This window comes from Bombus pyrosoma, linkage group LG2, assembly GCF_014825855.1.
Source record: "Bombus pyrosoma isolate SC7728 linkage group LG2, ASM1482585v1, whole genome shotgun sequence".
In the NCBI taxonomy this organism is placed as follows: domain Eukaryota; kingdom Metazoa; phylum Arthropoda; class Insecta; order Hymenoptera; family Apidae; genus Bombus; species Bombus pyrosoma.
The window spans coordinates 6,124,841-6,142,801 of NC_057771.1; the positions used below are offsets into that span (position 1 = coordinate 6,124,841).

At 42.4% G+C, this 17,961-nt stretch overlaps 1 protein-coding gene across 12 annotated transcripts in view; it reads left to right on the top strand.

The window, feature by feature from the left end:
* The window catches only part of LOC122576853, a 60,979-nt gene that overhangs the window by 26,709 nt on the left and 16,309 nt on the right, over positions 1-17,961 (top strand). For 2 of the 12 annotated variants that reach the window (XM_043747750.1, XM_043747773.1), the window contains exon 2: positions 13,578-14,202. The exons of 2 other annotated variants lie outside the window; for them this stretch is intronic. In XM_043747750.1, coding sequence (XP_043603685.1) covers positions 14,173-14,202 — 30 coding nt within the window. In that variant the 5' untranslated portion in view covers positions 13,578-14,172. Of the gene's footprint in view, positions 1-3,050; positions 3,162-11,271; positions 11,674-13,577; positions 14,215-14,316; positions 14,339-16,477; positions 16,612-16,864; positions 16,913-17,961 lie in introns of those variants that run through there. 8 more of the 12 variants (XM_043747724.1, XM_043747774.1, XM_043747715.1 and 5 more) reach the window with 8 other exon arrangements.

The following is a 17,961-nucleotide window of genomic DNA, read 5'->3' on the forward strand; positions in this document are numbered from 1 at the left end:
GTCTTTGAGAGAATATTGGTCTACGGACGAACTGTTGAAAAGCAATATTTTCCGCAAAATAATAGCACGAGATCGATACATGGTATTATTACAAACGTTGCACTTTAACGATAATAATACAGTAAATGACGATCCTTTAGCAAAAGTACGACCAACAATCGCACAACTGAATTACTAACTTGTGTTATATTTACTAAATTTAGTTTTCTAGTTTACTACCCAAATTTTAGTTTATTGTAAATTTCAATGTTTATAATAGATAATTAATACTAAAAGATAACGCTCTTGAATCATTTAATCTCGTGCAAAAGAATTACTATAACTTATTACGCTTTGAATAGTCAATCAACAGAGTTCAGTCTAGCGAAAAAGTATTCAGTCCACAGCGATCGTCAGCGCTGACCGCGCGCCGTCCATACGGACCGCATAGGCCCCGAGTATTCAGCACTCTAAGGGTTAAAATAATTACCATTTTGTACGACACACGAGTAACGTAATCAGAAAAATTGTACGCGATAAGCGTTAAAATATTTTTCCGAGTTAACTATACGTCTGAAATAACTTCCAACGCCAGTTCGAAGAATTAATTCGATAAGAGGAGTCAAAGTACTTGATACTAGGTAGACGTGACGATAACCAAATGGAAGCCGAAGTGTTTAAGCCGGTCGAATAACATTTCGGATTTAGGTGTATGCAGTGTCGCTCGTCTTCAGGATTTATCCGTGTTCTTCGCTGTTGATGGTTCATTTGCATGATAAAACGGGGAGCCATGTAACACTCGAGGGCTTTATAAGCTAACGCAAGCTCCAATCGACTCGATGCACCTCGATGATTGTAACTGTGGTTTAATTCTTCTTGCGGTATTTGCATATGCTCGTAATAACGTTTCTTTGCTGCCGTCTCGGCTCGTTGTTTCTTCACGGAGCGGCCAAGTAGCTTGCTCGTTCGAAGGGTCGAAGAGGCGAGATTAACGCGACTCGCGTTACCTCCACCTTCCGCTTCATCGAATCGATTCCTCTTCTATGATACGCGCGTTCCCTTCGTCGAATTCAACCGAGAATCCTGCAAGCAAAAAGACTAATCGATTAACAATTTTTTGTCCTCTGAAACAGGGTCGATCGCCTCGATTTATAAACAAAATGGGTTCGATAAGGGACCTCGCTAGTTTGCACCGGATAGAATCTAGGCGAGAACTTATGGCCAAAGAGATTAAGCAGTTTAAAAGTTTGTATTCGCTTCAACCTAGTTGATAATCATCGCGATTCGTAAACAAAAATTTGATACAGGGTTCGTCCTAGTTTGCCAGATCGAATATAAACGAGAATCCTAGAAGCACAGAAATTAATTAGTTGGGAAGTTTTGTGTTCCTTTAAACGCAGTAATTATTCCAAATTAGTAAAGAACATGGATTGAAGCGGCTTCTAGGTTTTCTATAAGCGAACATTCTATGAGCAAAATTTGATTGATTAATTAAATTCAGCGTGTTGAAACGTTCGATACGGCAAATACACGCGTAACCACACAACCAAACAGAGCAGCACTTTTGGTAACGTGAAATTAATTATCGATTTGGCTATTGAACGAAGCCGGTCCAACTAATTATCGAATTTTTTACTTCTTTATCATATCGTTCAAATTGATCGAATACACGGCCACTTGTTAGCGAGCCGAAACGAAGCCGAATCGAAATAAGATCTTCGAGTTTCTCTTAATTATTCTCCGGCAAGTTTTTTTGAGCGGTAGCACGACGCTGCAGCGTTGGTATCGCGGAGTTTCTCGGCCGGGATTCAAGTTTCTCGTCGGAATGGAAATCTAATTCCGCATCCCGGCTGTTCGCTTAAGGAAGACAGCGAAAGCACATCGACGCGGCTTCTTCGAGGAATTAGAAACGATGCGACCGGCTCGATGGAACAACTATCGATCTCTTCTGCCGTTAAATTTTATACCTAAAAAGCGAGAAAAGAAGCGGGGATGATCCGGTGACCGATGAAACGACGTTCTCGAAATACGTTCTAACGCCAGAACAAAGGCCTCTCACGGGGGCGTCTTCTTCGCGGGTCTCATGGGAGAAATTGAAATTTTCCCGCATTATATTCCTAGCTTGGAATTTAATTAAATCTCCTTTAAGCGACCACGAATCGTGTTTTATCGAAATGAAAACGTAATTTAGACTTTTGTCCATGTCGAAGAGGACGAACACCGAGATATTTTGTTCTTCGAAAGCTTTCGGCTTTCTCAACGATGGTTTTGTCTTTTCCTCCTGCGATGAAACACGCGATACGAGATTTTCCATCCGGTTTTCCGTATCTAAGCGCCCTAGAAAAATATTTTCTTTCACATTCTCGGTTCATTTTCGCGTGTAAAATAATCTCTTGTCGATCGTTCGCGCCTTAATCGAGTACACGAAAACGGCAGCAGGTTTTTGATCGCGCTATCGCGCGATTGAAAATACTGCTAATTCTCATGTACCAATTGATCGTAAACAAACGATAAGCCACGTAATTATAAATAAAGAAAAGCTTCCGACCTTCGTGCCGCTATTCCGAATCGCTTGTGTGACGTTATTGGCAAATTCAATCGGTAAAAGGAATAACGCGATTTTAGCGTTGTAAATTGTTTGGCATAATTGGAGAATAATTTGAACGTCGCGCATCCGTTTTCAAAATACCGTTTGCCCCAATTAGCGGAATCTGCCAACGTGAAATTTATAAAATTCAAGAGAAAACGTAGGTCGCTTGGAGCGACGAAAATTTCATCGAAATTGCCACCGTTGATTCCACGTGACTGTCCTTCGCTTTTCAAAGGGACAACTATTGTCCGAGCTTTCTATGGTGTTTCTTGTCCGCTATTCATCCGGTCCTGCCATTACGATATCTGTATTATCCTGCCTCGGGTTTCGTTTTGTCTCCGAATATCCCCAATGCAAACGTTTTCCAACGTGATATTTAACGGCACAATGTCTCCACTTTTAACCCCGCACGCATTTCGCCTCTCTCTTGTCCTTCTTTTTCTTTTTATTTCGTTGCTTAACGCTTTATACCGTTCCACAGCCTTGTCGCCTAACGCGCTGCTTTTATTCACCGAGTATTCCCATCTCGAAGAAACGATTCACGCCAGAACTTGGGATACGCGGTGTTAGGATCATCTGTACTTGATTTCCGGTAAGTTTTCGTCGAATTATTACACGAATTATTGAAAAGTGGAGCTGTAGCCGCTTCGGTCGAGGAGCTAAAAAACCGATCGCTAGCCGATTCTTAGAAAAAAATATCTTTCGCGCTGGTAAGCTCGCTCATCTCAAAGAGATAATAACAAGCGCAAATAATAGTAGATTTTAAGGTAAATTTTCAAGAATAATTTTTTTAACGTTATCGTTGTTGCCTAGTTCGTAGTTTCCCAGTCGATTGTCATATGCCTTGAACGACCTCAATTGCCCCTGACTGACGTAAGATAAAAACGTAAGCGCGAACTGCGACTCGCTGGATTTCGGAATTCAACGTTTCGCTTTCGATAGAATCTACGGGGCGTCCGTTGTCAAAAGTTCCGAGATGAAGCAGCTCTGTATTTTATTACGCTGTCGTTTATTCTAAGCCGTAGGTCCTTTGACTTGGCCGACTACGAGCTTGCAATGCTCAGAAGCTGCGACACTCTTTTTTCTTCTCTCCAAGTTCTTACTCGATGGACATCAGGAGATTTCACGGAACTGTAAGGTTGATTCAAAAGTTGGGAAAAAGCAGGACGCCAAGTTTGGCGTACGCTTTGAAACGTACGTAACGGGAAGAAAAAACACAAGAGTAGGCGGTGCTGCGAGCTGTCGAATAACGCGTTTAGTCCCCACGAGCCTGGGGAGCTTATTACCAACCGCGATCGCCTAATCTTGGATAAGTGGAAAGAAGAAGTACTCGTGGTACTCGGGGGTTAAGCGCACGCTTGGTTAGGATTTTTCGCGAGACTACCAGGAACTTCTCTCTCGAAGTTTACCTTTTTTCTCAGTCGGATTAACACCTTGATGACGCACGTGCACGTGCAAAGTCGAAAACCGCGTTTTGTCACGGATGACTCAATGCTGATTCAAGTTTCTTTAGCTCTTTCGAGGCGGAGAAACCGCCTCTTCTTCTTTTGAGAATCAACGCCATAGCACACGCTATGACTCACTTAAGTTTATGATCAAAGTATAGGTTTTAATTAGGTCTAATTATTCAAACGGAATACGTGGCTCCGTTAATAACGAGATACCAAAATAGATCCCGGTAGTGTCAGAAAAATTTTAATAATTTATTCTTCTTTCTGTAATAATTCTTTTCAGTTGTATCCAGTTACCAGTACGTTAATCTCGCAACAGTTACGATTCAATGTTTCGTTACTTTTCGTATTTGCTTCTTGCGATCCTACGTTGAATCGAATTCGACACTTCGTTCCGTTCGACTCTCCTCGTTTTTTACGCGTAAAAGACAGGTTTCGTTGGCGTTACGCGTTAACCGGTTTAACTGAGTTCGTCGTGTATACACGTCGATCGAAAACTTTATTTCGATGTGGTTGACGCGTATACTCGTCGTGCGAAATAAAGGATTGTCATTTACTGTAGAAGCTCAAAATTTTAATCAAAAGTAACACGCATGGCATTTAGTGATACGCTCCCTTTATACTTGCGGTAAATGTATTATTATTATGTGTTTTTAAAAAAAAAGTTTGATTATTTGATTATTCTCTTTGGTATAACGGTCGTGCTTCCTACAACGTATCGCTTTTTCTGAATTGAGTCGATTATTTTCCCCGATGCATCCCCATTTGCGTGTTTTATCGCGTTTATTGCCCATTCCCCGAATTGTTTCCCCTACTTTACTGCGTATTGTTTCCACGTTTCGTCTACTTGGCTGTATTATTTTTTGGCAATTTTTAATAACATTATCCGTTTCAGCGACGAATCGTTAATTTTTTATCCAATAAAAATGTAATTCTTCCTCTTTTTGCTTTGCTTTTTTCGCAAAATTTATAATTACGATCATTCGTCCCGCGTTCCACTTGTACACTCGTCGTTGCTTCATTTCAATTACGCACACCGTAAAGCACGTTTCGAGCTAAACTTCCCAGTTTGAACAAGTTGAAAATATTCGTAGAACTAACGCGTTCGCTGCAATATTTTACATCCAAAGGCTGTATTTAGACACTTGTGTCTAACTTGCTTTTTTTGCTTTTTCTCTCGTTGTTCGATTCGCAAGGTAAACAAAAACCGCGTTTCGCAGTGATGTCTCGGAAAGATTAAAGGTTCCGGCTGTAGCTTAGCGACAGGGTCGCACGTAACGGGACGGAGCGTGTTTGAATTCTGTGAAAAATGGGTTAGCGTGGCCGCGGGCGTTAGAGGTTCGCTTGAAAGAAGACTCGGCGTAAAGCGAGAACGTTTGGTCCGCTGGTAAAGCTTCTTCGTTTTACACGATATCGCGCATTAGTTCGGCCGTGAAAAAGTAGTATCGTCCGTTGCATATCGCGTGCGGCACGTGAGACGTCACAGCGTTTGACCGGCCAACATCCGACAACTTAGATTTCTGCGAACACTCGCAAGTTCTTTCCATTTTCTACGAATCATTCAACAAAGTTCGCGTCGCGTTGCGTCCACGTGCTTCGCAATTTTTTCTGCGAACGTCTCGTGAACACGATAAAAAGTGGCTAAAATGTCTTTACTTACACAAAGTGAGCTGAAAAGAAAATGTTGATCTCGAAGATCAGCCACGTTCTTCCGGATGTCTGCTAGAAATCGAGCACTATTTTCACGCGAATCAAATAGAAATCAAAGAAATTTACATAATCACGGCGTAGTTTCTCTGCTAAAATAACGGCGAGATAGTAGAAAAGGAGGTATGATAACATCGTTTCTTCGTAGACCCAACCACAAGTATCGAAGCACCTGTTCGTTAAAAAACTCCAACAAATTTTACTTCACCCCGATATCGTACGTTATAAGGCGCGTAAGAGACGCGTGAAATAAGAAAGAAATAGAAAATAAATGTAGTAAAACGCATTCGATTTGAGTGTCTCGGGACACGCGTCCTGATGCTTACGATCGACAGTGTACGTTTCCTTCGATCGCGATCTTTTACGCAATCGCATTCTCAAACTGTCACGAGAAAACACAAAGGAAACCCGTTCTTGGCAAATTGCGGTTATCGGCGGATACCAGGAGGAAAAAACTCGTTAATGAAAATTAAAGTAATCGCACGGCTGATTCTATATCGATGCATCACCTGTTACGTGGCAACAGGTGGTCTTTTGTCGAAATGAAAAAAAGGAGTGCAGTTTTTTAACGCTTTTTCATTCGGTCGTGAAACGCAGCCCACGAAATTTAGGACGCTCCTTTTTGCCTTGGAAATTTTCACGGCTGTCGGCCGTCGCAATTCCACTTCGTTGGATTCGTTCGAACGTCTGGACGCTCGGGTTTCTAGAAAATTGTCCTTCGGAAAGGAGCTTATACGCGAGTTTCGAACGAACGTGAGACGATTGTGGGAAAATCTCACGTTTGAATATCTTCCCTTTTGATCTGCTCGTCGCAAGCTACACAATGTATATCTTCTTGCGTAATACGATTTTCGTGGATTTCGAGCCGACCTTGCGGACGCGTATCGAAGATCTCCCTCGGGCAGAAATTCTCCAGTCAAACGACACGCAACATCCAGTAACGGAACTGAATTTTACTTAACGGGACGTGTAACATCCATTGTTTTCTGTAGATTATCGCCACGATTACCTTTCGATTACCTTCGTATCATTTTCGCGGCAAGAGGCTGATTTCGATTTACAAAAGCGTTGTACGTACCGTTCGACTTCAAACGATCTGCTTATGCCTCTTTCACTATAAAATAACTTTATAGGCAGAAGCGGTAATAGTCTACTAGTGGTGCCATGTATTTATATCTTCTTTTCTCTCTTTCTTTCTTTTTTATTTTTTTTTACATTCAATGCGGCACACAACAAGGGAACGTCGGTGTCTGAAGTCGATTTTTTCATAACACGCGTCCATTAGTCCAGCCGCCAGCAGCAAAAAGTAGGAAATCCCGATGACGAGTTCACGTGTTTCACGCTGACTGTGTTCAATTTATATAACGTAATTGTCGAAACACAGATTTCGCCGTGTTTCGCATGCAACTACTAAAACTCGTTTAACACGAGTTTAGTGTTTCATAAATATGGAACATCGTCTTTAGAAAATGATACTATCGCAGATTGATTTTCCTCGTTCGGAACTACCGGTTCTTTGTACGATCAAGACACTGAAATTACACTGCCACAAATCCGCTAGAAAGAATAGAAACGATATCAACTCATGAAATCGCGTCGGAGATTCGTATCTAACTCGTTACGTCGTTTTTTCCTACGAGTCGTTTCGAAACGCGAGGCGAATTTTCGATCGACGAAAAGTTGTTTGACGAGTCGGCAGATCCGCGGCGATATAATGGCCACGTTTTATGAGAGTAACGTGCCGGCCAATACCCAGCCGTGCTACAGAAATACGTCTATTTGCGTGCTCGGTCACGCGAGAATTTGCGCGCTACGCAAAATGCAAAACGCCGCTTAACTGCGTTGCGAACGCTGCCGGCCGAATCTGAGCCGAGACAGAGCCGAACCTGGTACTTTGCGTGGAATCGTCCGGACGATAGTCGAGAAGCAGCGTTATCGTTAATTTCCCCGTGGAGAAGCAACGAATTTCAAAGGTATTTTCCTTCGGAAGATGCCATTAAGTACAGTTGCCATGCAAATGACAAGGCGTTTTCCTTTTTCTTCCTTGCCTTGTCTCTCTTTTGCTTCGCGACGACGCAGGAAAATGAAATAGAAAGGACGGCTGAGCGGAAGTTATTGCTTGGCCGGAACGTGCAACGATTTAAGTAAGCCGTCTAACGATATCGGAAATGAAATCAGCCGGTCAGTCGGTTGACGTTGTAGACGTTCCGAGCATAATGAAAATTCTATTTTGCCAGTTAACGCGCATCGATATTTGGACGCTTCGAGATCGTTGCGAATATATAAAACGTACAGTTGTACGCGCCAGTCCTCGTACGCCTACCATAGCAACGTTCTATGAATATATTACGCGTATTACGTGGAACTTCTTAAAATTTTATTGTCGAGACCAGTCTCGCAATGTATGGAGAAGTTACGACACATTTACTGCGAATATACGTATATCTAGTAAAAAAAGAAAAAAAAAAAAGAATAGTATATAGCACGAATAGTCGTCATAAACATTACCTGGATATCGAGACTTGTTAAAGCTAATTGATAATTGTGGATAATTGTGAATAATGGTCAGGTCATAGCGTTTCTAGCCGCGTTCGCAAAAAGTTTATAAAAACTCCACATAGTATCAACGGTGGACTACGCGTAAACATAGAACTCGAACGACGTAGAACAGACATATTGCCTGTCCCAAATGAAACGTTGCGAAGCAATTGGACGTAGATTATATGGAAAAGCAAGGAACGAAATTAAGAGTAGATAAACGTTGCTCTACCACGACGTTGAAAATATGGGAAAGATATCGATCTTTTGATCGAATTGCAGCAGGTGCTTAAAGACATACTTCGGCACGCTAACGTATATCGAAGTTTCGCTGTATCTCAGCTTGGCGAAATTGGACAGGTTTTCGAGTTGCAGTTAACGCGAGCATGGAACAAAGTTGCGTACGGAAGAAAGCGACGAGCAGAGGGTAGCTCGCGATCCACGCAAACCCAGAGAGGGATGATTTGCGTGCTCGGTCACGTGAGAAGTAACGCGTAGCACGGAATAAAGCTCTGTACAATGTAGACGCGGTAGAATCGCGCAATCGATAGATAACTCGTAGTCTGGGCTGGGCTCTAGTTTGGTCGGGAGACGTTGAAGGCGGAATAATAGCTATTCGTCACGAAGCGGTGCAAGCCTCCGAGAGAAACGCCAGCTCGGATTAATCTTATGCAAAACATCGGAAACAGAGAATCTATCGGATCGTGCAATTTCCACCGCCTTTTCCTTTTTTCCCCATTTTTGTCCTGTGGTTTCGTTACCGTTTATCTGACCACCGAGTCGATCGTCCCGAGTTACGGATTCCACCGATCCATTGATTCTAATCCTTGGAGATCCTGCATCGAGCTCGAACCCGCGTTATTTCGCTCAATTTTTTACCATTCTCGATTTGCGGGATACGTTGTGCCGTATTACGCATCGACGCGTTAGCACGTTGACTGCCGCGCGTGTTTTCAATGAAATTCTTCGGGGATTTGTGGTACAGATTATTCTGACCAAATGGTTTCTTATGCCATTGTAGAGGATCGTTGAGGTCGTGAGGTTTCAATGACGAGATAACTGGCTGTTGAAGCCGTCGAATGTATTTAAAAATATTTAATAAACTCGCTGAATAATAGATTTAATAGATTCGCTAAAGATTGTGCATAGATCGCTAATCAGATCGCTCGAGACTGACACTGAAAAACTGGTCACCTTACGATCGCGTTCGTTTGTTTATACCGGTTTAGTTGTACAGAAAAATTTCAATTCGTCTTTGTTCGACGGAATTTATTTATTATCACGTTACGCATGCCCTAACGACGTTGATACTCCGAGACAAAACAACATGATTCGAATTGTCCTCTAGCTCGCGTGCCGCTACATCGCCACAATTGGAAAAGGAATCAAACGGTATCGAAAACTTGGCATTCAACTCCTTCTGGGAATTTTTGTTGTAAACGCTTCGACGGTTTACAAAATTGCAACGAGAAGATTTAGAGAATTATTGACCGCAAAATTATTAGTGTTGTCTGAAAATAGAAAAAATCCTCGTCTTCGACCGAGCCAGCATAATATCGCCGTTCGGAGAAATGATTCCGGAAGAAGCATCAGACGCGCGTGTAAACTACGTTATGCGAATAAAAGACGTCGAACGGACCGATCAAAGACACGAGAGAATTTCAAGAAAACAACTTATCGTCCAAATTGTCCCGACCAACCTCAGCTTCATATAGAATGCTTTAAAGTTTTACGTTTTAAGTAATTTTCTTAATAAACAATTTTCGTATTACTTTTATAGCAATTCAATAGTTTTGTTACTTCCTGTGGAATATCTCTTCAAATACTTTCGACGATCCTTCGAAGCAAGCAGTCGGATAAGCGTCACCGGAATACGAGCGACACGGTCCGATCAGAAACTTTGCCGTCATCCGAATATGGGTGACGCGACAATCAACGTGTTGGGAATACGTATTGGGTTGGCAACTAAGTGTATGCGGATTTTGTCAATACCACCTAATGACAAAATCCGCAATCGCTTAGTTGCCAAACCAATAGACACGACATCGGCCACAGAGACGTACAGATACATTGAAATATTAAACAGCTTGTTGCGAAAATAGGTGGAACTGGATTTGTCTAAAAATTGGACCCTCTGACGCAGTTGCGTTATTCTTGACCTGCCGACTTCGTTTCTGTCGGGAATTTAAGCTCTCGATGTATAATAAAACCGAGCAATACGAATGACGATTGTTATCCCTTCGATTTCTTCTTCTCCTTCTTTCAAATTGACAATTTAGAGAAGCTTTCGTTCGTCGGAACGTCGTTTGATTGGCCCCGAATCGATAGGATATTGGTAAATATTTTTCTCCTTTTGGAAGACGAAATGTTTTACGACTGTTGCAATACGAAATTGCGAAGGTAGGAAAAAGGAGCTGTTATATGTACTTTTCGAATAAAAGACCAACTTTCCGAGCGAGAGAATCGATCTCGTTCGGCTGGTATCGAGATTTCGTCCCCGTAGACGTCCTTTTCGTTCCACGAACGACGCAAAACACATCGTACACACGGCGAGTACGACATTGCGTCGTTTCCTTTCCTTCACAGAGGAAAAACGACATATAATTTTATATGATCGCATTTATACCACGAACCGTTTCCCGCTGAGATACTAGGCAGTAGCACGAACAGCTTAATCATAGTTTCTTCGTCGGTTCGATGCATATTCAATTACCTGAGTCATCGAACTGTTTTTGCAGAGTCGCGTTTCGTGTACTCCACATTTTGCAACACATATTTTCAATCGTCGCTAGATTTCCCGACAAGGATTAATCGTTGCGTATACGATGGCGAGCGAGCGTAGAGACAGGGAAGCTTCTTCTACATCGGATTCAACGTAGTTTTCTCATTAAACTGTAATCCGTATGAATCAACAGGATCCGTAATTGTCGTGCGAAATAAAAATTCCAATGTCACTCTATATTTGTAGGTAAATTCAAGAAGAAATGTATTTCTTGAATCTTACAGACACAGAACGGAAACGAAACTCTTCGATTAGTTGAATTTACGAACGAGCATTTTCCCCTGTACACATCCGTCGCTGTATGTACACGCAATAAATAAATATTTATGTTGCTCGTCGCCCGCCACTGGAGAACAAAGGAGGGGAACAGTGAAATGGTGAATATAGAAAGGGTGAGAGGAAAACAGAGTGTACGAAGAGAGAGGGAAAGGAACAGGAAGGACGGGATAAAGGTAAAAGCGTGGGCGGAAGCGTAGAAGGTGGAAAGGAAGGAAGCAGAGAACAGAGGGGAAGGGAAAGGGGACGAGAAGGACGGAAAACAAACGACGAGAGGGCGGGAAAGCGGAAGGCGAAAGAGAAGAGGACGAACTAAAGAAGAAAGGAAATAAAGGGACGAGAAACGAAAGGTGGGGAAGGAAGGGAAGACCCATTATCTGCTGCGCGTGGCTGGAAAGTTGGCTAGCAGGATGACACGCGGGGCTAAGAGACGACGTATTTTGCTGGCTCTTCGTTCGACTTGTAAATGTGAACATTTCGCCCTCTAACGAAAATATGTATGTCTTATTTTTGAGACTGTGTCAGGGAAGCTGCTGCTATGACGCTATAAAGCGATCCGACCTGAAATCCTAGCCAACTTTCCACCCACGAATGGTATACGTGCGTACGTACTTGCAGAAAACGATGTACGGTCGTTCTCGATATTATACTTGGCTATAGACAAGGCAGGGAAATGTTTCGAGATCGATGGGAAATCCATAAAGATTGATTCTAACAATAATATTTAATCGATGAACGCTTGGACGAATCGTGCAATTTGATTTTAACATTGCAATAGCGGCGGTCGTTGAACAAACTGTTTCAGCTTCGTACGATTCCTCATATCCGTGGATTCTGCAAGAAAATAAGACGCAGTTACTTTCGATCGTTCGTTTGCTGTTAATTCGTACGCGTTAATTCGCGTACTCGTCGTTGGTAAGCTTTAAGTATCGGTTGATACGAAGCGATCCAGTGCTCACGTACTCATTGCGTATGCGTCACGTCGTGCATCTGAGAAAAAGTCTCGATGGGACGATGTTTGGAAATTCACGAGATAGCCAAAGTGGAGATAAAATTCATGAATTCTGATCTTCGGCTCGATACATCGACGTACGAGCGACAGTGCTGGCGAAGCGCCGTAAAAAAAATGTTACAGCTTCGACCGACAACTTGACGATATTCTGTGGAACGGCGATATCCATTTCGCTAGTGTTGGCAAAAATAACGATGGGAAAGGAATTTTTCGCTTTCCAAAGTGGCCGAGAACCGGCTGTCAGCGTAGACGACGGAATACGATGAAAAAGAATCGCGATAACAAAGAGGCGCGGGTCAATCTGCATGCCCGGGGGAACAGTTTTCATCGGTGGGAAGCAATTAGAAAAGTCCTCGAATAAATCGCAGCTTTTAAAACGCGTCTCGTGCGCGGTCGTGTTTCCTCGTCGTGGAAAAAAAAATACGGTGGAAATGGGTGGATAGGGCCAAAGAGACGATCTCGGGCAATCGGACAGCTTGGACTTTAGCATCGGAAGCCAACGAATAGAAAGAAACGCGCCTCGTCGTGTTTAACCCTCTTTAGACTCGAACTCTCGAAATACTATCGTTGCGTACGCCGTCGCTCTAATTGCATGTCATTTCAATCGGAGAGGAATTTGCAAGCTCAAAACTTTAAAACCCACGATATTTCGTAATGAATAGATTTTGCCGATACGTTTCTATCAACTTGGAAGCTATCATGAGACAATTTGTCAGACAGTAAACTGCTCCGTTTCGATAATCCATCCTCGCTCAGATATTTGAAAATTCACTCTCTATAAAACAAGAAGAAAATAGATGCGATTTGTTATATTCTTTTTGAAATAATATCGATATCGATACCAAGTAGCGGAAATCGGATGCTTCTCGCTATTATTTGTCTTCCTATGGTTCCTTTCGTAAATTTCTAATTTCGTTCGAATCGGTTCAGGTAAATGTGACGAGTAGGCGTCCTGATACTTACACGCAGCAATGCGAATACCTTGGTTCGCGTGTTTCGTCAAACCACCTGAAGCCTGTCTCTACCTATTCAGCTTGCGCTAAATCAGCAAAAGAATCGCGTTTTAGTCGCGGTACCAGTTGACCAGAGGTGTTGATAATCAACGACGAAGCGAATCGCGTGACACAGCTAACCCGAGATTACTTTAACCGCGTTGAACGTACGAACTAGTCGAACGTTTGAGAGGGCCGCTTTCTCGCGCACGAGTGGAAACGATTCGATTGTAGTTGTTTTGAATTGCAGATGGTAGTGGTACAGCAGGCGCTGGAATTCGGTTGGTAGTGGCGCGTCCCGACTGTGGAGACCACCTGGTGAGAGGAGCAGGAGAAAACCCGGGATAGCCGGGTGAAGCGAGAAAGAAAAGGAGGCGGAGGTGGTGGCGGTGGAGGAGGAGGAGGAGGAGGAGGATAGAGAAACAACTTCGCGGAGGGGACTAACAGTGACCAAACGGAAGAAAGAGAGGAAGAAAGTAGGCAGCGGGAAGGGAAAGGGAAAAGGAGAAGAAAGAGATAGAAGGCTCGGTCTCGTGGAAGGACATCGTCCACGGATCTTCCGGTAATTCAGGATATCGAAACTTGAAGCTGCGAAGGTCGCTGATGTCCGCTACGAGCCCTGCCCCTACCCCTGCCAGCTCAGCGTCATCCTCAGCTCAGAGCGGAGGAAGAAGGTCCTCGCTACCATCGACGCGGAGGAAAATCCCGTCGCTCGTTAGCCTAGGCCTTGATCGAAGAAGAAGGGAGATCTTTTACCAGTGTCTCGACGACCACCACGCGTTCTCACGACCGAAACTTCAGTATCGCTGCTGCTGTATCGCCGATCAGCACGACCACCCCTCTGAATGTCTTCGCACATCCAAAAGTCGTGCGTGGTGAGGACACAGGTCCATTTTCGGTCCTTCTTTCGCAGATAAACAGAGAACGAAAGAGAGAGAAAGAGGGTTCGTCTCACGACAAACCAGCCTACAACACTGTACTAGCTTCGTTTTCTTTTCATTTTTATCAATGGTTCGTACCATCCCTCGAACCTTTGTCTTTCGTATCGTTTACTCCACCTCTGTTCGTATTAACGCTAAAACTACCGATAATTAACACGAAGCTGTTTCTATCAAAACCAGTGAGAATGACTGGTCTTTAAAAAATATGTAATAATTTGTATATTTATCGATTTATTACTTTCTTACAGAAGCAATTCCATGTTACGTAGTAAATTTTTGGTATTATTAATCCAAATGCGACCATCATCCCTAAACGAGGGTTGACACGTTTATAAAATTGTAGAATCAGTCATTTTCACTGCTGCGGTATTTCTAGCGTTAGCATCTGGCGATCCAGCGATCGATCCGGAATTTTCCCGATAACTGATATCGTCGTATCGAATGATACGCAATAAAAATTTGAAAAAACGTGTGGCAAGTTGTAGAAAACGAGGAAACTGGTTAATTGCAGGATCCTTTTACACTTTGACAATTACCCAGTCGTTTTCACTGCTATTGGTATAAGCTATATAGCCTTGATACGAAATTATTTTCAGTTTGAATACATAAAAAGGAAAATAAAATTCATTGCGGAAGAAAAATATAACACGAAGTAGGAATTTGAAAATAAAATTGTAAGACCAGTGAATTTGACTGGTGTGATAGTTCTAATGTTAAACTCTATCGCGTTGATCAATTACCGTGCAACAACGTTGATCTCGTGAGAACGATGTAACACGCGTAGCTAGGATAGTTGGCGTAGATTAGGAACGGAATGTATCTATCAAACGTTCGATCTAATAGCCGCTTGTCCGACCAGATTTATCAAAGCACGGGCAATTAGACTGGATCTGCTGTTCGTTTAATTTTAAAGGCGCTTACGCTCTCGTTGCGCTATAGCCGTAGTTGACCTCTTATACCTAGATTTTCCAGAGCTGTGAATTTACCGGAAGTATCTAAGTCTCGAGTTCAATGTCCAACGACGTGTAAAGTGGTAGAAGAGCGTAAAATGCACGACAATAATATTTGATAGCGATATCCTTTGTGTTTTACCGAAGTTTTACGATTTCGAAACACTCGCATCGCGTCGATGTATCTTTTTAAACGCGATAGAAACAATCGCCATGACTTTTCCTTGTTATTCAACGTGTTTCGCTCGTCGAATAATCGATCAAATAAGAAAAGAAGCGGGTAAAACGGTGACAAGGACTCGAATAAACATTCGAATCGAGAAACGCGGCGGCGAAGCTGCATGTTCGCTGGAATTCGATTTGATACCAGGAGGAAGTTGATAGAATTTCGCGAAAGCCTGACGGGCTATATAAAATCACGTTATTGAAAAGCTGCGATGTAAAAGTTAATATCGGAAATACTTCGCCTGCTACTATATCCGAGCCTCGTTTTTCGTTCTGCCAGTTTCCGTTACAGAGTCACGGGCTATACGTTATTACACCGTAAGACAGAAACTAGAAAACTGCAACGATCGAAACAGTAGGAATTAATCGACCATCGATCGATCGAACCTTTTCCACCTTCTGAACAGAGAAAAGCTACAGTTTCTCTTTTCAATCGCGCATTATAACCCATTAAGGACCGAAGCAATACGTGAACGCAATATCGTTGCGAGATGTAAAGTAATTCAAAATATCTTTTGTATCGAGGTATAAAAAATGTACCGATATAGTTACGTACTTTATTGGAAAGCACTACACGAATCAGAGACGAGAAAAGTGATTTTCAAGGTTTATGAAAAGTACGTACAAATGCCCTAATTTTTTTCTCTTTCTTTTTTTTTTTTTTTAACATTTCGCGTAAGGTCGTAAGAGACGTAGATGGAAGATAAAACGGCGACGAGAGCAACGTTGAACGTATCCTTGGATTTTGCTTTCACGATCACAGTGCTAAAAGGCAGAATCCGGTAATACGAAATAACCGAAGAAGGAATTGTAAATGAAATGTTACGTTAACGCTGAGATCTGTCCTTAATAGGTAAAAAGGAGGATTCAGAAAGGAGAGCAAGATTTTCGCAACGGATACGCAACAGATCTTACGAAACGAACGAATTTTCCAATTTGCCTGGGGAAACGCGAGTAGGAAAATTTTATCGGCGAGAGGTGTAAAATTGGGGGTGAGTTACCGTAGAACGAGAACTGGAATAAGTAAAGAAACGAATCGGGGATGAAGCGAGGGGTATCTGCATCGCGGAGTTGCTCGTGAACGGGGCACAGAAGTTGCAAATGGGGAAAGTTACGCGAAAGTAAGATCAGGAAGTTGCCCGTAAGAACCGATGGTTGAGCTCGCAAGGTATGCCTTCGAAATTAACTCCTTTCCAATTGGAAGTTTTCCTCCCGGGTTCGAGGAATTTTTCCAGCGACTTCTTTTATCTGCGAAAATTCTGTCGGTTGTTTGCTTGATACCGTTAATGCTTTTCCTTTTTATCAGCGATTTTGCTCCTTTTCCCGTTTGCTTTTAGAATGTAATTGATTCTGCATAGAAATAAAAACGTCTGTAGCCAAGGTCGCTTGAAAAATTACCTTGTATTTTAGCGTTGCAGATTTAAATACCGAATTAAATGGCTGAACAGTTGACGCTTTATTTTAATCAGGTAATTTTTGTTCTTATTATGCTTTCCCTTTTTTATTATTATTTTTTTTTTTTTTTATGCTAATGCTTCGCGACAACCATAGGATACGTAGTTAAGGAAGAATCTGTGAGAAAGTAAAAACTGTGCACATTTTCTACCAGTATCTTGTAAGCGTTCCCATGAAACAGTAAATTTTCATTGAAACGGAGATTCGATCTTCTACACACCGTCGGGTCTCCGATATTTATTGCGCATTCAAATCATCCGTTCGATCTATATACAAAAATCGTTTCTCACGCATCTACGAAATTACTTTTTTTCATTCGTTTGTTAACGAACAAAGTTGAATTTTAACGAACGCGCTCGTTGCTGAACGCGACACTTTCCCTGCTTTCTTTTCCTCCGTTATAACTATGGATCGTCCTTTAACGCGTAACTCATTTCGCGTTCAATTTCTTAAATCGCTTTTGTATTTGATTTCGTTCGGTAGCATTATTAGTCGTGCAGGCACGAGCGTTGGTTCGGCACTTCGCGATCGTTGTCCCCTGGATCAATCAAAAAGAGGATTTCATCGGCCAGTTTTCAGATACAGCGGGGAAATTCATTCCGGTTGCCCAATATTTGCGGTTTAATAGGAGGATATCGTTTCCGTCTTGTTTTCGCACGTGGTTCTCGGCCACTGGTCTTCCTACCTGCTGAAAACTACAACCCTACCGCTTTTCCAGCCATTAAATACCTTGCTCGGTAATTAATAATTATACGCTGGATTATCAGTCGGCCGTTCTTCAACGTCCTATGCTTAAACTTTTACGATCGTAACGGAAATCTAACAAATGTGGAGTTATTTAACGCATTGGTCTGCCTCGGTTCGATCGTTTAAGGAACGCTCACGCAACTAGTGAATTCTAAATTTTTTCCTCATTTTAGTGTTTCGATTTTTCTCGACGAGATAACTTTTGACAGACAAATAGAACAGTGGACAAAACGTGTTGAAGCAAACGTTATTAAAAGCGGAGGCATTTCCGACGAACAGTAGTATGCAACGCGTTATGCGATGCAATGTGTTAAAC